This window comes from Triturus cristatus, chromosome 7 (genome assembly GCF_964204655.1).
Source record: "Triturus cristatus chromosome 7, aTriCri1.1, whole genome shotgun sequence".
Lineage (NCBI taxonomy): Eukaryota > Metazoa > Chordata > Amphibia > Caudata > Salamandridae > Triturus > Triturus cristatus.
The window spans coordinates 1,718,325,340-1,718,348,962 of NC_140590.1; the positions used below are offsets into that span (position 1 = coordinate 1,718,325,340).

General features: G+C 46.2%; 1 protein-coding gene across 3 annotated transcripts in view; it reads left to right on the plus strand.

Annotated features, from left to right (window-relative positions):
• The first annotated feature begins 15,485 nt into the window (after positions 1-15,485).
• LOC146812879 (uncharacterized) overlaps positions 15,486-23,623 on the plus strand; it is a 98,695-nt gene continuing 90,557 nt past the window's right edge. For all 3 annotated transcript variants that reach the window (XM_085614626.1, XM_085614628.1, XM_085614627.1), the window contains exon 1: positions 15,486-15,691. In XM_085614626.1, the coding sequence (XP_085470752.1) occupies positions 15,613-15,691 (79 nt within the window). In that variant the 5' untranslated portion in view covers positions 15,486-15,612. The remainder of the gene's footprint in view (positions 15,692-23,623) is intronic.

Here is a 23,623-nt window from a genome sequence, read left to right on the forward strand (position 1 = left end):
AATCCATTACCAATAATCCACATTCCATTTGGAAAATCCATAACCTGATTTATACTTTTTTAATGTGCACAAATATTTTTATTAAAATCTGTGCATATCTAAAAAAACACACTCAATAAAAAAGATCCCGAAAAATTGTTATTTTTGTTCAAAGAACGTAACAAATTCCAACGTTGCAATCTAATCTATTTCGAAAACAATCCCATTTCGATTCCAAGTTCCTTAATCTATCCCCGAAAAGCCATTTTGAAAAATGGTAATTCGCACATCAAAATTCCAAATGTAGGTGGATGTAAAAATATCCAATTTCCTATTTTACAAACAGGAAATCTTTTAGTATAAATCATATTATAAAATATATCAAACCGCGACAAAGAAAATGTTTTCTTTTTTTAAAAAAAAAAACATCGCAAATCGAAAAAAGCATACCTTTCAAAACACTAATGTTTATAAAAAAATGTTATGTATATAATGTTATTAACTTTATTAAACAAAAGTTGTTTAGAAAAAACAAGACCCGATGTGGGCCTACTACTGTAACCTGTAATGGAGTGAAATAGTTTGTTAACACACAACCAAAATACCTAAAACACATGTTCTACATCTATCTACCTCCCTCCTCTCTCCTTACAATTACCACTACACTATGTATTTTATTCATTTGAATTTATCTTACCTTAACGGAGCTCTCCCGTGCATCTGTCCTGTACAGTGATGATCCCCGTAATGACCAAAGTTACGTTTACGCTCCAACGTCATTTCTTTCTGGAAAAATGAAAAAAGGACATTTTAACCCATTGACTTCAATGGAAAAGCGTGAGAAAAATGTATAAAAATGTGTTATAAAATCTAAATGTACATAATAAATTGCAACGAAAATTTGGGAAAATATTTATATGTGTATACTACTTTTTGAAACATTTTTATAATGTATTTGTATTATTAAAAATATTATAAATATTAATTAAATGATGTTATTAATGCTTAACTTGTATGGTATTTCTTCCTTCATATTTTTTATATCATAATAATATATTGAATGCTAAATATTTGTTTTAATAATTATACATTCAAATTAATTTTTTTGAATTTTATGATAATTTATTTATATGAATATATTTCAATACCCCATGGTAATATTATGTTATATTGATAGTTATAATATTAAAAATTACTCAAAATACTGTAGTACTTTATTTTTTTACCCGAGTGTTATTTTACATGTACTAAACATTAGTCACTATTAAAATATATATTTTTTAAATCAAACTCTTCTCATTCACAATAATAAAACATCACAATGCATATTATTTTTAATCATATATCAAACATTTAAAACCTATTTTTCCAAATGTGTATTAATTAATACCTGAGTTTTTAATTATATATATTAAATACTCTGGTATTAATTAATTCACATTTGGAAAAAATAGGTTTTAAATGTTTGATATATGATTTAAAATAATGTATTGTTTTGTTTTAATATTATAATATAATACAAATATAATATAATATAAAAAAAATTATAATACACATCTGAAATCTTTCATTCACATATCATTTTCATACCATATATTTATTATTATTATTTTTTCAATTTATATTCTTTATAATATCTTGGGGCCTATTAGGATGGCGGGCGGACACCCTAGCGGTGCTGGGACCGACCGCCAGTGGAGCAGCGGTCCCGCACCGGCAATTAGGATGCCACCGCCACCGTGGCGGTGGCATCCTCTATTCCCAGCATTGTGGCGGGCGGTGCTCACAGCACCGCCCGCCACAATGCTGGGAATGCATATTGTGCATTGGCATGCACAAGGTGACAGGAACCGCGCGGTGCCTGCCACTTTGTCTGTGCCAATGCAGGGGGTACCATAGGTAGCCCCCATGTGCCCCCCCAACATCCTGGGGTCTGCAACGGGCCCCCAACTGCAAAATATGCATGCCTTTGGTTGCCACCACGGAAAGGCTGCTTCCCGCTCCCATGGTAATATGGATAGCGGTGTCTAGAAGACACCGCCACCATATTCAACCCTTTTCCACCAGGTCGACTCTTCGACCGGGCGGAAAAGGGGCGGACCGTCTTCCCGTCTGCCGCGGTACCTCCCGCCATCATAATATGGTGGGGGGAAATGGGAGGCGGGCGGGGATGATGTCGGGCGGATCGCCACAGCCATGCGGGCGGTGGTGATCCGCCCGACATCATAATAGACCCCTTAGTATTAATACCTGAGTATTAAATTAAAAAATTACGTATTTTTCTCTTTACTTATCAAAAAATCAATTTGTTTTTATATTTATTCATTATAATTTTCTTAATGTTCTAAAAATAAAATTAATCTCTTAGTATTAAATTAAACACTAACACCCTTTTTCCATTGCATTCTAAATATTAAATTTTAATGGTAATTATTTAATATGAATTTTTTCTATTACCATAAATTATTTTAGTATTAATACCTGCGTATTAAATCCAACAAACAATTTTAAAAACCAAACAAACACTTACCATCCAATACTTACCAATTCATTGTAATAGCATGCGTTGTAATGGTATATGCGTTGAAATGGCATGCGATGTAAAGCCATGCGATGTAATGGTGTCTGTGTAGTAATAGTTGCGTTGTAAAGGCATCGCGTTGTAATGTCCGCGTTGTAACTGATGTCTTCTCCTGGCCCAGATAGCAGGGCTTTGTTGGAAGTCCCAAGGCAACCAGGATAGCCCAAGGATTTTATGTAAGTGTCCGTTCTCCGGCTAACAACCTGACCTCGTTGTCACTATTTTTTTGTTGTTTGTTTAATTTTTATTCAAATTTATTTCGAAATTTAACAAAGCGGCAGTTCAATTTCAGGTCGTCTGGCTCTAGACAGGATATTTTTTTATCCTACTGAAGAAAGTCACACGCAAGACATCCTGTCTCAGCAACTTTCACTTTGGAAGGAAGGTTGGGGCCCCACCTACTCTACAGGGGCCCTCATTATGCCACTGTGATATCCATTGATGTTTTTGTTCATAGCTCGTACATGGTGCTTACATACTGGCACATGCATCAACAAAGACTTTTGCGATTCCTTAATTGCGATTTTTAAGGAATCGCAATTAAGGAATTGCGAAAGCCTATGCATGTAGGAATCGCTATAAAAATAGCGATTCCTACAAGTTCCTTAATTGCGACTCGCAAATTGCGAGTCGCAATTAAGGAATGCCGTCCCATTCATTCCTATGGGCCTCCAGGCCCATAGGAATGAATTGGAGATTGCATGATCAATTTGCGAGTACCAGTAGGTACTCGCAAATTGCTCATGCAATTTCAAGGGTGCAAGGGTGTCAAAATGACACCCTATTGCACCCCTGATATTGATCTGTGCACATATGTTGCACAAACACACATGCTCTAAGGGCATGTGTGTGCGCAACATGAAACTTTGAAAAATGCACAAAAGTGCATTTTTCAAAGTTTTTGCAAATTACCATGAAGTTCAACTTCATGGTAATTTGCTCCCCCTATTTGCGAAATCGCTAATTTTTTCACTTTCATGCATTGCATTTAAGGAATCTCAATTTGGGATTCCTTAAATGCAATCGCAATTTAAGGAATCGCAATTTAGAGATTCCTTAAATTGCGATTTTTGTATTTGGGATGATGCATCCCAAATGCAAAAACACCGGTCGCAAAGGGGCAGATTCTGAGAATCTGCCCGTTTGCGACCGGTTTTTACATTGAATAGTGTGCAAACGCACAACAAGCTTTCAGAATGAAATTGACGATACCAACAAACTACGGTTTAGGGAAATTCATAAAGGAAAAATTAAAGACAATACAAATGTAGTTACTTGAGCTGCTCAGTGAAGAGGAAATATGTAAGCCCATTTCACAAATGTTGGCATTTGAGAAATTTCATGGCATGGTTAGGATGGAATGAAGAGAGTTCACTAGAGTAACAATAAATGTGAGGTGGCCAATCCATCTTTGCCCCCCCCCTGGATGTATGAGGGACCCCTAGGATAATGGGGTGCATTATTGGTTCAGTGATAGCCAGAGCTTGCTGTCTCTCTCCTCCTTTTTTACCCCTCCCCCAACCAGTGGTTAACTTGTAAAAACAATAAGTGACTGGGCTTTCGTCAGTAGGCAGCTTGAACCAGCCCATTTCTCCTGTTAGCGCGTCTAAAACATAACCAACTACTAACCATGAAACTGGTGAGAGGATGTGGCATAATGGCCAGAGCTACCGACTTTGGAGCTGGTAAACTAGTTTTGAGTCACAGCATCAGATCAACGTCCTGTGATTGTGGGCAAATCACTTAATTTGCCGGTAAATGAAAGGGTACTTAACTGGTCCTCATGAAAAGCGCTGGTGTTAATGATTAACTGACGGTGCTGAGCACCGATATCACTGGCTCAAATTAAGCACTGCCCCCAACCAGATTTATCTGTATAGCAAAGAGCAACTGTCTAGTTTTAGTACCCATCCTGAAGGAAAGACAAGGCGATACGTTCTTCAGTTCTCTTGATGTGGCTGAACCACTTCCAACAGATCGTGCTGTGCTCTCACCTGAACAACACCGGCCCCACATAATGGCTGCAGTGCGCCCCTCTTACAGGGAAAAGGGGCAGCCTGTCTGGCCCCGCATACTGGGCTTTGTGCTTCCAAAGAGAACACTCAGGAGGGCAGTTTCACATGAGCCTGGTTGTCATGTAGATGTGGCACAGTGAAGGAGAAATTTGCTTAAGGGTCTTTGGTTGCTCCCAAACGTTTGGGGCGAACTTTGAATCTGGCTGGATATTTGGATCTTGGTCACCTGCCCCAAGCTAAGCCCTTGGACGGAATACACCAAAACATCAAAGAAAACATATTGTGATATTGTATTGTATTGTATTGTTGTGATATAAGAATTTTGTATCAAGAATATTGTGAACTCAAAGATATTGTGGGGCAGAATATAGACTGCAAAAATATTGTTTAAGAATATACTATTGTTTTTTAAAATGCTGCATATAATACTATTTTTATTCATATTAAATATTGTTGTTAAATTACTTTAATATATATTGGTCATTGTAATATTATATGGAATTAGTACTATGATAATATTTGTTATTTATTTTTAGTGTAGTTTGTTTCGGTGGTATGGGATTATGGTAGGTGGTTATTCAAAATAAAAAATTATTGTTTTTCAAGTTCACTTTTTATGTTAGTTAAACTATTCATTGATAATACATTCTGAAAATTATTTGATTAATTGTTATATTGATTATTTTATTATTGTCTGTATTTTTTTTATGTGCCGATTCCGATCCTGTAAAACCCGGGTACGAATGGTCGTACGGAGCATATTCTCCGTACGACTCGTACCCGGGAAATCCACCTTACAAACCAGCAAGTACGATTCGTACAGAAATACCATTTCCGTACGAATCGTAAAAAACACCGTACGGCTGAAAAATACCTACTATTCTGATCCTGGACAGCGCATACGCGACGTCCGCACAGAGTCAGGCAGCGTTTTACGGACCAGCAAGTACGATTCGTACCTACAGCACTCCGCACGGCTATTTATTTACGGGAGCCAAAAAGTGCCGGAAAATCTAAGTACGCTGCGATGCACGACGAAAAGGGGGCCCGGTACGCGACGTACACGCCATCAACCACATCGTACGTGTCATCATGTACGGTGCGTTCCCCAACATTGCATATGTATGGTGCGTACATCCTCGCTGTTGGGGTACGCACCGTACATAGGCCAACAGTGCGTATGTACGGTGCGTATGTCCGCACCGTACCCCCCCACCCGTGTATGTCCGCACCGTACCCCCCCACCCGCGTACGTCCGCACCGTACCCCCTGGGGTACGGTGCGGACATACGCGGGTGGGGGGTACGATGCGGACATATGCGGATGGGTGGGAGGCTGGGGGGTCGTACGACTCGTACCCTGGGCACAAGTGTACCCAGGGTAGGGGTCGTACAAAGTTTGCTCCGTACGGGACGTTTTCCATACGCTTGTGTATTCGGAACGCCGGTACGGATCGGACTTGTGCGCTCGGACTTCAGTTTTAGGACTCGTACGTAAAACTGTCCGGGGACGTCTCGTAGACCTTTTCCCGATACGATTCATATGTATTTTTTAAAGTACGAATCGTACTTCACCGGTTGTACGGGACTTGTACGATTCGTGCGTAAAAAAATACGGATACGAGTCGTACGGTAATTTTTTTTAACGGATCGGAATCGCCACCTTAATGTGAAAATTTATTTAATCAGTCTGTTTTAATTTAGTAGCAAGTTGTTGAATTGGTAGGGGTTTGGGATGGTATTTTATTTAAAACCTATATATTTGTGTTTTTTAATTTTTAAGTAATTGCCATGTCAATTAAATTATTAATTGATAATTCATTACACAGATCATTTAATTGATTTACTGTTATTTTATTTGTTGTTTTCAATTGATAATCGATCAATTAATTTAATTAAACAATTCTGAAAAAGAGCTTTATATTTATCTAGTCAGAATCCACTGATATACTGCTTTTTACCGGAAACCTTGTTAACCAAGGATTCTACGCCTGATGTTCTAGCAGCTCTTCCAGAGAACTTTTACGTTTTGAATGTGAACAGAACTCATGGCAAAAAAGGAGGGAGGATCGAAGCAATCATAAATAAACAGCAAAAATGTACTAAACACACCCCTTTACCCATTTCTTCAGCAGAAAAAAATCGTAATTAAACTACATTCACCTACCTCCTCTATGATATGTATCATTCTGTATAGACCTCCAGGTCACAAGCACCATTTTCTGGCTGATTTACCGACACAGTGTTGGCCTTGGCCATTGATTATGCAAAATTATCACTGATTGGTGCCTTCAATTTATGGTCAAATGACCCTAATGAGGGCCCCATACTCCAATGTGACTGAGCAGTTGACTAGTTTGAATTTCGCTCAGCAGGTGTCAACAGCCACCCATGTCAATGGCCAAATTTTATATCAAATTTGGGGGCATATTATCAAGGCGGCGCTATGAAATTATCGCCGCTTTTGCATCCGTTTTCAGGCAAAAAGTGGCGATAATTTTATCGCCTTATCAGCAAAGACATGCTATTGCGTGTTTTGCTGACTGAACGCCCATTTCCAGCACGCCTAACTTTGCATCGCTAATGAGATGCAAAGTAGGCGTGGCTGTGAAACCAACCAGGGAAAATATCGCGAAGGCAGCTTCGCAAAATTAACAAGGAAGGGTAGAGATTTTTTAAATTGCGTTAAGTATGCCTTAACGCAGGAATTTAACGTCTGTAAAATTCCTGACTAAGGCATACTTAACATGGGGGGTGTATTTTGTGACTAAGACCACAGGCCCTATCATCTAGGATATCGCCGTTTTCCACCATGGAAAACGGCGATATCCACCCTATCTCTGGAATTTGTATCGCCTCGGCGATGCACGTTGTTAATAACGCGCTAACCGGGCGATAAATTCCAGAGATAGCCGGCGATAAATAAGCAAGCGCTAGGCGCGCTTTGCGATATTTATCGCCGGCGCTTGTTAATATGCCCCTTGGTCACTGATTCTTCTCATCTCCAATCTCCAGGTCATTCCCTGCTGTTGATCAGACCATCATTTAATTACATTCAGAATGTGTGCTCCCTCTTTTAGGAAACCTTCTCAGTGTCCTGACCCTTTGTCCAGGAATTGGAAACATGCAGATCTTACTGCTTTTTGCAATTCTTTGGTACAGTCCCTTCATAGCTAACGAGAGTACCTGAAGCTTGAAGGGGCAATGATGAACTGGCTCAGAGAAGCGAGCGATACTCATGCCCCTCTGCGTAGGACGAACCTGTTCTGGTGCCACAAGGCATCCCAATGGTTTTCAGATGACCTTAAAGAAGTTAAACTAATTTGGGAAGCTAAAGTCACCTTCTTTTCAAGCAAGATCATAAATTCTGAAAATAAACCAAAGTAATATTTGAAACAGTCTTAGACTTGTCCAACCATGACTGCCTAATCGCCTCAGTGTCCCCACACAAGCCTTATGCGATGAATTAAACTCTTTTTTCATCAAAAAGATTAGGACAATCAAAGACAACATTCCTCCTAGTCCGCCCATCAGCCCCACTCCTTTGGAAATCACGAATCCCCTTTATCTTATTACTTTCCCTCTGTTCACTTAAGATGATCTGCCTAAGCTGCTTAACGAAGGTCAAATCTGGCTCTCCCAATGATGTTTGCCTCTCCCCGCCCGATTCAAAAAGCCATTTTTTCAACGTTTTCTGAATCGGCGATGGCCATACTTAACCTATCCCTGAGCCAGGGCGTTGTCCCTATTTATTTGAAAAAAACAGTGGTTTAGCGTCTTTTGAAAAAAGTTGGAGCCGACCCCTTGATTTTAAAGATTACCACCCAATCTCCCTTCTCCCCTACCTAGCCAAGATCCTAGAAGCTCATATCGTTTACCATCTCTGCTCTTTTATTGAGGGCTCATCATTTCTAAACTCACATTAGGTGGGCTTTTGGCCCACTCACTCCACGGAATTTGTTATTATTTCCATAGTAGTTGACATGAGAGAGGAGGCAGATACAGATCATGCCCAGCTGTTGGTCCTTCTGGATCTATTGGCGTCCTTCAACACAGTGGATTATGACATTCTCTTGAACTGTGCAGGGTTGTGCTATAGATTGGATAAAATATTTCCTATAGACCGCTCACATTCCGTTCGCCTTTCCCCCTTCTGCTTCTCCAAGGGTGAGCTTAGTTGTGGAGTGCCTCAGGGCTCCTCTCTAGCCCCCATCCTTTTCAATCTCTATATTAACCCGCTGGTAAATGACCTACAAAGGGGGGAAGTATAAGTATACAACTAAGCTGATAATATGCAGCTAGTATTCACCTTGTGGATACTTCTGATTCAACAGCATTCTTCCAGAGCAGCATGGTCTTCATTTGGGACTGTATGAAGTCACCAACTAAAGTTAAACTCGGATAAAACAGAGATGATGATGGTTAAAAACAAACTGCACTGCTGGAGCCCCTCCTATTGGCCTCAGGAGTTAGGCCCCCGTCCTACTCCTAAAAAGGCGGTCAAGAGTCTTGTCATACTTATGGAAAAAGACCTGTCAATTAAACACATTCAGGTCTGTAAAATTAAAAAAATCTGTAAATTTTTCTCAACTGAAGTCATCATCCAGATTGTACTCGCACTTGTCATGTCCCGTATTGACAATGCGAACACCCATTACCTGTGCCTCTCAAAGGGTCTGAGTCAAAGACTGCAGCTGGTCCAGAGTCATGCTGCTAGATTGGTCTATCAACTGCCAAGATACTGCCACACTTCACCCTTACTAAAGAAACTGCATTGGCATCCAGTTGTACAAAGAACATTGCTTAAAACAGGCTTCACTATTTTCAGAGCAAAAGCCCCAATTTTATGTCCTCTAGAATAAGGAACTATACTCCTAGTCGCAACCTCAGATCGGAACATCTCAATTTCCTAGAGATCTCAAATATTATAGGAAGAGGCTAGGGGGAACCAGGTCTGCCGTGATGGCTCCCGGTATTTGAAATTATTTTCCGGATAACATGAGAGCAGCAACCTGCTATGGGCAATTCAGGACTCTGCAAAAGACATGTCTTTTCAGACAAGCTTATGACTAATCTACATCTTTGTCCTGCTGCTAGTGCTCCCAGCGCCATGAAACCTTCGGTGAACATGCGCTTTAGAAGTTTCTTAGAGCATAACATTACATTATTTTGTTTTCATGTTTACCTGTTTTATTTATTAATTCATTTAATAATAAAAAATGTCATGTGTATATTTAAAATGGTTATGTTGGGTTGTAGGGAAAGAAGTGTATTCATTTTAAATATTTTTATTTTTTATATTCTTGTAATAATTTTGAAATGAGCAATTTGTATTTTTTCAATTCACTTTTAAGATGGGACAGTATATCTAAACCCATCAAAGTCCAACACATTCCATACTGTTGTTCAGATTAAGGTGGGAATTATAAATCTAACCCTTTCAGGCAGCAACATGTTCCTGGCTTTTGCGTTGACTGCGGTGGGAATAGTATAACTAACGCATTCACAGTCCAACACTTTCCTTACTGTTGCTAGGATTGGAATGGGAATAGTGAGTCTAAACCATCCAAAGTCCAACACTTTCCCTGCTTTTGCTTACGTCTGAAGTAGGAATAGCATATCAAACCCCACCAAAGTCCAACACGTTCCCTGCTTTTGTTTATGTTGGAGTGGGAATAGTAAATATGACCTCTTCAAAGTCCAGTACTGTTCACCACCTTTCTGACTCACTCCTTGTATTCTTCCATGAATGCCCACTTTCTGTAAACAGGCATCTAAATTTTGTTCTTATCTTGTCAGATTTGCTGTGCATTCAAAGACAGTGGTCAAATGTCAGGTTCTTCAAGAGAGCTTGGTGTGAACTTTTCTTTCTCTGACTTTCAAGTGAGAGGATTTATATGAAAATCTTGCTGTGAAAGGTAAGGCTTTTTTCTACCACACAATAAAATGTAAATGTCTGTATATTAACTGTGCAAATATCTCAGAATATATCAGAATCAGGAAAGCACAAATGAAGCACATTTTGCTTGTAATTCTGAAGTGCGGTAGAAACAAATATTTGAATATGATCAAAACATATCAATATATTAGGGTGATTCCATTTCCTCACATTATCATGTGTGACTGTATAGTTTTATCAGCAAACATATGTGCAAATGTAACAGTCATTTCAATTGAAAATGTGTTGTCTGAAATTGTAGTGCGCTACCACACCATGCATACTCCACTCTACACCACTCCACTCTATACCACTTCAAACTATGCCACTCCAATCTATGCCACTGCACTCTATGCCACTCGACTTTATGTCCCTCCACTCTTCCGACATTCTACTCCACTCTAAGCTACTCAACTCAATGACACTCCACCATACAACATTCCACTCTGAACCACTCCATGCTACTCCACCCCACTCAGCTATAGGGCACTCCACTGTATAACACTCCACTTCACGACACTCCCTGGCACTCCACTCCACTCTACTCCACTTTACCTCACTTTATGCCACTTCACTGAAGGCCACTTTGCTCTACTCTACAACACTCCACTGTACAACACTCCACGACACTCTATGTCACTCCACTCTATGCCACTCTACTCCACTCTACACTCTTTCACTCTACATGCATCCACTCTACAACCCTCCACTCTATGCCCCTCTTCTCTATGACACTGTACGACGCCACTCAACTCTATGACTCTTTGCTCCCCTTTATGTCAATCTACACCACTCCACTCTATTACACTTCACCCTAGGCCACTCTGCTGCACTGTACGCCACTCCACTCTATCAGCCACGGCCGTTACAGGTAAGAGCGGTGGGGCGGTTGGGCCGGCTGAGGGGGATTTCGAGAGACAATCAAGAGGGAAAATTAATTATTTATCTAATTTTCCCTTGTGGTCGTTTCTTGAAATCGCCCCCCCCCCCCCCCAACCAGCCGGCCCCACCGATCTTACCTGTAGCGGCCGTGGCTGCACTCAATGCCACTGCACTCTATGACTCTACTTCACTCTATGGCGCTCCACTCCACTCTACTCTATGCCACTCCACACGACTCCATTCAGCGCCTCTTTACTCCACTCTGTGCCATTCAACACCCATCCACTCTATACCACTCCACTCTACACTACAACACTTTACTTCTCTCTATGCCACTCAACTCTACTCCACTCTGTGCCACTCCACTGTACGACACTCTATTTTTTGACACTCCTTAGATAGAAAAAAGCTAAAATCTTTCTGCATGTTTCTTCACATTCGGAGCTACTGCGTCTTTTTTTTAAACTTAGTTGTATTGAACTGTTTCTAATATCTGTCAGCAACAAATATCTACCAAGTTTTTGATGTGTTTAATTTTGCACTGGAGGTTTTTTTTATCTTTCATGTTTGCAAACATGCTTGTTCTTTCAAATGAAAGAGCTACACACCAAAGTTTTAAGTGGTTTGTGGGAAAGGTGATGGTGTGACCATGGATCATATGTGATAAAGTACTCCCTAGCATATATAATAAGGATATTGCATGTCACCCCAGACTCCCATAGCCTTATAAAGGAGCTCAGCCTTCGACCTTGTTCCACTATATGGTTATGGAACTCCTCTCTGAGGTGCAATATCCTTATAATATATGGTGGGGTATTTTATCCCTTATATTGTACTTGCATTAAGCACAGGTGTAAGTGTCTTCACATGCTGTGTCCAGGTGTATGTTTTCAATCTGGTGTGCTTGTTCGAATAGCCATGTCAGTCCGTTGTCAACCAGTGCTCGGTCGTAGAGACATGACCAGGTTTCACTTTTTCATATACTTAATAAAGACGGACTTCTACTACCTACCTGTGGCCAGATCACATGGGGCCTCATTATGATGTATCTCGGAAAGTCTCCGACCACAGCATTCCAATGCAGGCGGTCAAAAGTAAAACCGGCTGGTCATTCTGGCTGAATTCCGATGGGCTTAAGGAGCCTGTCAGCCAGTCTGAGGCCTCACCGTAATCCCCAAGGACGGCATTTCCCGCCGTCTGAATTACGGTGTCAGTTTCGACAGGGTTTCAATGTGTGGCTTTCAGACATGGAAAGCCTGTTGGAAAGCGACTTTGGGGGCCCCTAACACTGCCCCCTTATCCCTGCGGCCTCCGGTTGGGGGTCGAGGAGCCCTTCCTGTTAAACTCCCATTTCAATATGGGAGCTTGTGTTGTGGCCAGTTTACAGCTGCTAACAGATTGAAACAACCAGGGTTCAGACTCTTAATCAGCAAGGCAGAGCCCCAATACACAATAAACAACAAAATGCCAATACTGATCACTTCTTCTACCTTATTTTCTATCACATCACAATGAACCAAACAAAGTGACCATTAGAACTTTTTCTTCTCAGTTTTTGAATCTATCAAAATGTATTAAACCACAAAATCAATTTAATGGGTTATTCAAAATCATTACAATAGTTTTACATATCAAATAAATCCCACACATCACTATTAGACAACTCTCTCATACTGACAGTCAAACATTAGACGCAATCCAATTGTTGGTGTTCTCCTCAGGACAACTACTTGTCGCAATCCTCTATTCGAGAACCAGCGGTCGCCCGTGGTGTCCTGCTAGCTTTTGAACACACGGAATAGCGAACAGCTCACTCCCCTGCGTAAATTTATTTATTTATTTTATTTATTTTGAGAGTCTTATATAGCGCGAACAAGATCCTTGCGGATATCAGAGCGCTTTACATAACAACAAAACAGTAAGTTGGAACAAACAATAGTGTGCAGGTAACAGTCATATAAACACATTTGGAGCACGAAATCTTAGGAGGATTAAAAAAGTAGAGCATTTTAAACGGGCTCTAAAGAGTAGATGTGCAACTAATGGGTTGTCTACCGTCTAAGGGAGTGTCTAAAGAGTTCTCGAATAGAGGATTGCGACGAGTAGTTGTCTCTGGCGGTTACACTGTTTGAGCAAGCCGGCTTCGCCTATCTTTTCCGGCTTCTAAAGATATCGTGCCTTGCATCGCCACGAAGAATGAGTCATATGTCCAGCAGATAAATAGATCGGCTGATCTATTTAAAGAAATCAAGCGTGTTGGTCCTGAGGAGAACACCAACAATTGGATTGGGGTGTTCGAAACGCGTCGACCTGTCGTTTTTTTTTGGACCTATTGGGTGTTTTTATATGTTGGAATTATTTGTGATTTTGGTAGTCATTGTGAGATTTATTTACCTTAGGTCTTGCTTTTTCTAAAATATGGTTATGTATATGAAATTGCTGTTTTCTGTATGGTTTGAGGGGGTGAAAGAATGGTTGGTTGTTTGGCTGCTGGAGTGAATGAGAGAAAGTGGGAACATTGAGTGTGAATCAAATCAGGAAACGCGTCTAATGTTTGACTGTCAGTATGAGAGAGTTGTCTAATAGTGATGTGTGGGATTTATTTGATATTTAAAACTATTGTAATTATTTTGAATAACCCATTACATTGATTTTGTGGTTTAATAAATTTTGATAGATTCAAAAACTGAGAAGAAAAAGTTCTAGTCGTCACTTTGGTTCATTGTGATGTGATAGAAAATAAGGTAGAAGAAGTGATCAGTGTTGGCATTTTGTTGTTTATTGTATCAGTTTACAGCCGCAGCACAAGCTCCCATAGAGAAAGGGGAATATGTGACCGCCCTATGTGCGGTCCCATTGTAATAGCAGTGTCGGGACCGCCAGCCGGAGGTCGGTCGGTCCTGAGACCGCAATGGTGTCTGTTCGCTCGACATCGTAATAAGGTCCGTAGTGATCACAACGCCTAATTTGTAAAAGAATGACTGCCGGTGCCCAGTCTTTGCCTGGAATCCCACGGCCGGAGCGATTACATGCCGAGACGCTGAATATCAAGCCCGCGTGGCCTTGAGTCCACCTCATGCCTCTTTAATCGGCTCCCAGACACTGCCTGCGCCGTCATCTCACTACCGAAAGTTCCTGCTCTCTCGATTTGTGGCGTTTTTTCCATCTTTCTCTTCTCCACTCTGGACATCTTTCCCTCTCTTTCTCTCGCTCAAAAATGAGTGCTGTTGGGACCCACCTGCAACCATCAGCTCAAATTAAGCACTGCCTGTTAACGGATATCTGGTGTTAGTCTAATTAGTTCAATGGAAGCAAAGGAAAGGGCTACACCCAGGGGGCGTCAGGCTACCACACAAAAGGCCAACACTGGAACCAGGACCCGTAATGACATGGAGGCAGGTGGCCACCCAAGGCGAGGGTCTCCGATTCTGGGGTCGCCCTGGCTTTCCTCAAGGTTCCACTTTTTCAGGTAGGTGAGAACGATCTTAGCGGGTAGTGTCTGGGGTCTCACCCGTGGTGTCCTGGGCAGGGGGAACCCATTGATAAACCTAGTCTGTGCCACCTGAACCACTCGAGCTAGAATGCCCATCGCAGACACTTCTGAGTGGTAAAGGCTGTGCCAGTCCTGTGCCAGAAATGCCTCCCACCCCCCACACACCAGCGCTTTAGCCCTGCAGAGAGTGACCTGCCTCGCCCTGTGTGCTCTGGCTGCCTGGAGTGGTGGGTGACAGCGGCCTCAACTGTCCCGGTCTCGCCATGGGATTATTAGGGGTTGTGGAGGTCTGGCAGAACTCAGGGGGGATGCAAAGTGGAGACACACAGCACCTGGTCTGTGCAGAGCGCAAAAGATCCCAGCGGTCCCATCCCCTCCAGCCTCCCTGAGGAGTCACCTGGCAGTCGCCTCCTCCCCAGCCACATCTGTTAAGGAACCTCTGTGCTCTCTAGTCCCACACACCAGGGCTGATTTCAGCCCAGAGCCGCTGGCACCATCCGTACAGCAGGGAAAGAGTTAAAACCCCTCCCAGCCCCACCTATGTTCAGACACCACCTAGAGCAGGGAACACCCTCTCCTGGCCAGAGGGAGGGAGCCACGGGCGCAGGGTGACTCCAGACTGCGCCAGGGGCCCGACCTCGAACCAGGCAGAGGCAGAGACTAGCGGACTCTACAGACGGAACCCGCAGGGCTCCATCCACCCACCGCCCCTCCCAGGAGCCACCATGTGGGGCGCTGCCCTGGCACTGCTGTGGGCGCTCTCAGCTGGCACACTGGCCCTTCGGGATATCGAGACGACACCAGGTGAGTGTTCCTCAAAAGAATGACGTCAAACAGGAGAGAGCCCCCTCTGGGAGCTGGGGTGGTTGTCACCACAGGGGGCCCGGGTGGGCTGCGGTCCTCGTAGAGGCCGTCAGGGCAGCTTGGCAGGGGCTGCGCCTCACACGACCCTTAAGGGGCCCTTAGGAGGCAGGGGCCAGAGGTGGTCACTCGGTCACTTGCACGAGTGCGGTCGTTCTCAGGTGCTAGTAAAGGGACACACCTGGCTCCACCAGTGCACCTCAACCTAAGCACACAGCACCTGCTGCTATTACAGGGGCACACTTGGCTCCGCCAGTGCACCCCAACCTTAGCACACAGCACCTGCTGCTAGTACAGGGACACACCTGGCTCCGCCAGTGCACCTCAACCTAAGCACACAGCACCTGCCGATAGTACAGGGACACACCTGGCTCCGCCAGTGCACACAGCACCTGCTGCTAGTACAGAGTCACACCTGGCCCCTCCAGTGCCGCTAAACCTACGCACACAGCACCTGCTGCTAGTACAGGGACACACCTGGCCCCACCAGTGCGCATCAACCTAAGCACACGGAACCTGCTGCTAGTACAGGGACACATCCGGCTCCGCCAGTGCACCTCAAGCTAAGCACAGAGCACCTGCTGCTAGTACAGAGATACACCTGGCTCCACCATTGCACCCCAAGCTAAGCACAGAGCACCTGCTGCTAGTACAGGGATGCACCTGGCTCCACCGGTGCGCCTCAACCTAAGCACACTACACCTGCTGCTAGGACATGGAAACACCTGGCCCCACCAGTGCGCCTACACCTATGCACATAGCACCTGCTGCTAGTACAGAGATACACCTGGCTCCACCATTGCACCCCAAGCTAAGCACAGAGCACCTGCTGCTAGTACAGGGATGCACCTGGCTCCACCGGTGCGCCTCAACCTAAGCACACAGCACCTGCTGCTATTACAGGGGCACACTTGGCTCCACAGGTGCACCTCAACTTAAGCACACAGCACCTGCTGCTAGTACAAGGGCACACCTGGCTCTGCCAGTTCACCTCAACCTAAGCACACAGCACCTGCTGCTAGTACAGGGACACACCTGGCTCCGCCAGTGCACCTCAACCTAAGCACACAGCACCTGCTGCTATTGCAGGGACGCCTCTGGCTCCACCAGTGCACCTCAACCTAAGCACACAGCAACTGCTGCAAGTACAGGGACACACCTGGCTCCACCAGTGCACCTCAAGCTAAGCACAGAGCACCTGCTGCTAGTACAGGAACACACCTGGCCCCACCAGTGTGCCTCAACCTAAGCACGCGGAACCTGCTGCTTGTACAGGGACACACCCGACTCCACCAGTGCACCTCAAGCTAAGCACAGAGCACCTGCTGCTAGTAAAGAAACACAACTGGCCCCACCAGTGCACCTCAACCAAAGCACACAGCAGCTGCTGCAAGTACAGGGACACACTTGGCCCCACCATTGCACCCCAAGATAAGCACAGAGCACCTGCTGCTAGTACAGGGACGCACCTGGCTCCAACGGTGCGCCTCAACCTAAGCAAACAGCACCTGCTGCTATTACAGGGGCACACTTGGCTCCACAGGTGCACCTCAACCTAAGCACACAGCACCTGCTGCTAGTACAGGGGCACACCCGGCTCTGCCAGTTCACCTCAACCTAAGCACACAGCACCTGCTGCTAGTACAGGGACACACCCGGCTCCACCAGTGCACCCCAACCTTAGCACACAGCACCTGCTGCTAGTACAGGGACACACCTGGCTCCGCCAGTGCACCTCAACCTAAGCACACAGCACCTGCTGCTAGTGCAGAGACGCCTCTGGTTCCACCAGTGCACCTCAACCTAAGCACACAGCACCTGCTGCTAGTGCAGGGACACACCTGGCTCCGCCAGTGCACCTCAACCTAAGCACACAGCACGTGCTGCTAGTACAGGGAAACACCTGGCCCCACCAATGCACCTCAACCTAAGCACACAGCACCTGCCGCTAGTACAGGAAAACACCTGGCCCCACCAGTGCATCTCAACCTAAGCACACAGCACCAGCCACTAGTACAGGGACACATCTAGCTCCGCCAGTGCACCCCAACCTAAGCACACAGCACCTGCTGATATTACAGGGGCACACTTGGCTTCACAGGTGCACCTCAACCTAAGCACACAGCACCTGCTGATATTACAGGGGCACACTTGGCTTCACAGGTGCACCTCAACCTAAGCACACAGCACCTGCTGCTAGTACAGGGGCACACCTGACTCCACAGGTGTACCTCAACCTAAGCACACAGCACCTGCTGCTAGTACAGGGGCGCACCTGGCTCTACCAGTGCACCTCAACCTAAGCACAAAGCACCTGCTGCTACTACAGGGACACACCTGGCTCCACCAGTGCACCTCAACCTCAGCACACAGCACCTGCTGCTAGTGCAGGGACACATCTGGCTCCACCAGTGCACCTCAACCTAAGCATACAGCACCTGCTGCTAGTACAGGGACACACCTGGCCCCTCCAGTGCGCCTAAACCTACACACACACAGCAACTGCTACTAGTACAGGGACACACCTGGCTCCACCAGTGCACCTCAAGCTAAGCACAGAGCACCTGCTGCTAGTACAGGGACACACTTGGCTCCACCAGTGCACCTCACCCCAAGCACACAGCACCTGCTGCTAGTACAGGAACACACATGGTCCCACCAGTGCACCTCAGCCTAAGCACACAGCACCTGCTGCTAGTACAGGGGCACACCTGGTCCCGCCAGTGCCCCTCAACCTAAGCACAGAGCACCTGCTGCTAGTACAGGGACACACTTGGCTCCACCAGTGCACCTCAACCTAAGCACACAGCACCTGCTGCTAGTACAGGGACACACCTGGCTCCACCAGGGCACCTCAACCTCAGCACACAGCACCTGCTGCTAGTACAGGTGCACACCTGGCCTCACCAGTGCACCTCAACGTAAGCACACAGCACCTGCTGCTAGTACAGGGACACACCTGGCTTCACAAGTGCACCTCAAGCTAAGCACACAGCACCTGCTGCTAGTACAGGGGCACACCTGGCCCCACCAGTGCACCTCAACGTAGGCACACAGCCCCTGCTGCTACTACAGGGACACACCTGGCCCCACCAGTGCACCTCAACCTAAGTACACAGCACCTGCTGCTAGTACAGGGGCACACCTGGCCCCACCAGTGCACCTCAACCTAAGCACACAGCACCTGCTGCTAGTACAGGGACACATCCGGCTCCACCAGTGCACCTCAACCTCAGCACACAGCACCTGCTGCTAGTACAGGGGCACACCTGGCCTCACCAGTGCACCTCAACGGAAGCACACAGCACCTGCTGCTAGTACAGGGACACACCTGGCTCCACAAGTGCACCTCAAGCTAAGCACACAGCACCTGCTGCTAGTACAGGGGCACACCTGGCCCCACCAGTGCACCTCAACGTAGGCACACAGCCCCTGCTGCTAGTACAGGGACACACCTGGCCCCACCAGTGCACCTCAACCTAAGTACACAGCACCTGCTGCTAGTACAGGGGCACACCTGGCCCCACCAGTGCACCTCAACCTAAGCACACAGCACTTGCTGCTAGTACAGGGGCACACCTGGCTCCACCAGTGCACCTCACGCTAAGCACACAGCACCTGCTGCTAGTCAGTGCAGGGACACATCGGGCTCCACCAGTGGACCTCAATCCAGCCCTGAAGCACCGCTGCAACTTCAGTTTGGGGACAACCAAATAGCTCCGCGAAACATCTCCCTCTTCACCTGCAGCACCCCCTTTATTCATGTATGTGTACCCCACTCAGCTCTTGCAGTGCACCTCATGCCTGCTTTTAAACGCCTCCATCTTTTCGCTCTCCTGAGACGCTTCTCTAAGTGCAAAAATGAAGCACTTTGATGTGAATGCGCGGAACTCCCTTCCTCTGGGAGAAGCCTTTGTTCTCCGCTGTCCTCCTCTTTGAGGCTTTGTACGGCCGTGGGTGTGGGCCCGGCCCGCCATGATCGTCTGAAGCAGTTTACAGAAATCCAGGCCAGCCCCTGAAAGCAGCGAGACCTGGTCCGGGCCCTAGGGAGCCTGCCTGGCCCTGAGAGCTGTGTGCCTGCAACAAGGGCATCCGATGAAAGGAGCGAGGCCTGGTACAGGCCTCTGAGGGAGCGGCCTGGCCCTGAGATCTGTGTGCCTGCAACAAGGGAATCCGATGAAAGGAGCGAGGCCCTCTGCGGGACAGGCCTGACCCTGAGAGCTATGTGCCATCCGATGAAAGCAGCGAGGCCTGGTGCAGGCCTCTGAGGGACCGGCCTGGCCCTGAGAGCTGTGTGCCATCCGATGACAGCAGCGAGGCCTGGTACACAGGCCTCTGAGGGACTGGCCTGGCCCTGAGAGCTGTGTGCCATCCGATGACAGCAGCGAGGCCTGGTACACAGGCCTCTGAGGGACCGGCCTGGCCCTGAGAGCTTTGTGCCATCCGATGACAGCAGCGAGGCCTGGTACACAGGCCTCTGAAGGACTGGCCTGGCCCTGAGAGCTGTGTGCCATCCGATGACTGCAGCGAGGCCTGGTGCAGGCCTCTGAGGGACCGGCCTGGCCCTGAGAGCTGTGTGCCATCCGATGACAGCAGCGAGGCCTGGTGCAGGCCTCTGAGGGACCGGCCTGGCCCTGAGAGCTGTGTGCCATCCGATGACAGGAGCGAGGCCTGGTACACAGGCCTCTGAGGGACCGGCCTGGCCCTGAGAGCTGTGTGCCATCCGATGACTGCAGCGAGGCCTGGTGCAGGCCTCTGAGGGACCGGCCTGGCCCTGAGAGCTGTGTGCCATCCGATGACAGCAGCGAGGCCTGGTGCAGGCCTCTGAGGGACCGGCCTGGCCCTGAGAGCAGTGTGCCATCCGATGACAGCAGCGAGGCCTGGTACACAGGCCTCTGAGGGACCGGCCTGGCCTTGAGAGCTGTGTGCCTGTAACCAGGGCCGGCTTTAGCGCTGGTGGCGCCCAGTGCGACAATGTTAGTTGGCGCCCCCAATGGCCACCTCCACCAAGGATTCTCTCACTAGCACCCTTTAACAGTGACCAAGTCTCCATAACCACTCTCTCTCGGATGCATTGAATTCGTTAAATAGCGCTACTCATACCAGTAAAGTATGTCAGAGCACTTTGCATCACACACATTACACAGACAATCAATCATACTTGTGTAAATCAGTGTATAGGAAATGTTACATAAGTCAAAGGACTGATGGCCAGATGTATCAACATTGCATTTTGCGAGTCCTTAATAGCGAATCAGTAAAATTCGCTATTAAGGACTCGCAAAATGCAATGTATATAGGTTTCGCATTTAAAATAGCGATTCCTACGCATTCCTTATTTGCGAGTCGCAAATAAGGAATGGCTTCCCATTCATTTAATGGAAAGTGCAAGCGCAATTTGCGAGTACCCAATAGGTACTCGCAAATTGCGCATGCAATTTCAAGGGTGCAAGGGTTCCAAAAGGACACCCTGTTGCACCCCTGAAATGTGCATGTGTGCCCATGTGGCACACATACATGCCTTAAGGACATGTATGTGCGCCACATGGCACTTTGAAAAATGCAAAAAAGTGCATTTTGCCAGGAAATCGCAAATTACCACCAACTTGAAGTTGGTGGTAATTTGCAATTCTTTAAAGCAATATCGCAATTTGCAATGGCTGCAAGACTAGCATTTAGGGAATCGTAAATTGCGATTCCATAACTGCATTCGCAATTTAGGTAATTGCAAATAATTGCGATTACCCATATTGTGAATTCTTAAAGCTTGATACATTGCTAAACGCTTTTTGGATATTTCAAACAGGCCGCATCTGCGAATCGGCCCTTTTGCAATCGCAAAATGCGTTGATACAGCTGGCCCTAAAAGTGTAGGAGTCACATGTCATCCATACTGGGAGGCAGTATAGTTTAGGAGTGCTTGGTGTGGAGAAGCACAAACTCAGAGTCGAAAAAGAAACAGCATTGTTGGGAGTTTTCTTTAATAATAAGAATCCATTTCTACCCAAATTAACCCTTTTTGCAATATTAATCAATGTTCTATACTTTGCAGAGTGTATGCAGTTCTAGGATGAAAGTTAATACCTCACTATTCTATATTAGGACTTTAAGTTATAAATTGCAAGTAACAAAAGGATGCTCTTTTAAAAGCGGTAACCAGCTGATCTATTTACATTAAATGCACTCTGTAAACTACTTGGTACATGTTCTTTGCAGTAGCCATATTAACCGTCTGTGCTACCTTCACATAAGTCAAAAACCTCAACTACAAAAAACTCTGATCTCTGGCCAGGAATAACATTAATCACGGGAGTTATCTTGCCATTTTTGTGAGGCCCCGTAATTACAGGAGGAGAGGAATGTGGTAGCAGGGGCTTTAAAAGCATAATAAAGTTGCAAACAGGCGCCCCCAGCCCAGGAAGCCAGCACCCGGTGCGATGGCACCAGTCGCACCGCCCTAAAGCAGGCCCTGCCTGTAACAAGCCCAGCTGATGAAAGTGGCGACACCGGGCCACTAGGGAGCCCTCCGCCTCTGAGAGCTGTGTGCCTGCAACAAAGGTGCGAGGCCTGGTCTAGGCCCCTGAGGAGCCCCTCCACGCTAGAGACAATGCGTGCCTGCAACAAGGCCAGCCGATGAAAGGACCGGACGGGGCCCCTGGGGAGCCGGCCCGCCCGGAGAAGCTGTGTGCCCTCAACAAGCAAGGAAGGGGAAGAAACAACAGAAGAGACAGACGTAACTGATGAAACAAGAGACAGGGGTGGCTAATGGAGGTCGGGGACTAGTTTTAGGTCATTATTTGTTCTTCGCTCGGTGATCACAGTCTGAAAGGACCTCAATTATAAATAAGAATGGCAGTGCGTAGCCAGTGCGTCACGGGCCTTCTGCTAGGAACGCACTGCCCCCTGGCGGCCGCTCTCCGAATTATGAAATACAGCAGTGATCCGGGTTCAATGGGGCCTGCACGGAAGGCAGCTACGCCCCTCTGTAAGGCACCCAGGGCCTCATCTCATCTGGGAAATACGGTTTGATGTCAGGACTATTAGATCATGATTGGTATTACAAGACGGTGACGGCGATGGGTGCAGGAATAGATGGAAAAAGAAGGAAACAGCACATTTTGCGTCATATTTACAAGGGCATTATCGCCGCTTTAGCGGCACTTTTTGCCGCTGAAGCGGCCATAATTTCATCGCCCTATTAGCAAGGCGGCGCTAACATGCATTAGCGGATGTTAGCTGCTTTTTGTAGCCATGCATCTTAGCGATATACATTGTTAATGAGATGCAAAGTAGGCGTACCTTCCTGTAACACCATGACAAAAGGTCGCGAACAGGACATCCCGTTATTTACAAGGCGGCCCGGAACCACGAAGCGATGATGAAAGCCAGGCTAACCGCGGTTTTCGCATGATCCTTAACGCCTGGTCAAAACTTGACTTAGGTTTCAATGGGAGGTGGATTTTTTGGTTACGTCCGCACTCCCCTATTATCAAGCTTTTCATTAGCGTGTGAAATCATTGCTTGATTTCACACGCTAATGATGAATATCGCCGTCTATCGCAGGTTTGTACATCGCCTATGAGCATGACGTTGTAAATACGGCGCTAACACGGCGATGTAAACCAGCGATAGGCGGCGATATTCAAAATTGCGCAAAGCGTGATTTGCGATGTTTAACACGAAGCGTTGATAATATCTCCCTGGGGCATATTAGCAACGGTTTATCGCAAAGCGCGCTTAGCGCTCATTTTCTTAATGCCGGCTATCGCTGGTTTTCATCGCGGAGAAAACACGTTATCAGCAAGGCGTATCTCCAAAGCGATAAGAAATCCAGCGATAGCGGCGAAATGCCTGATTATCGCTGAAAATCCAGCG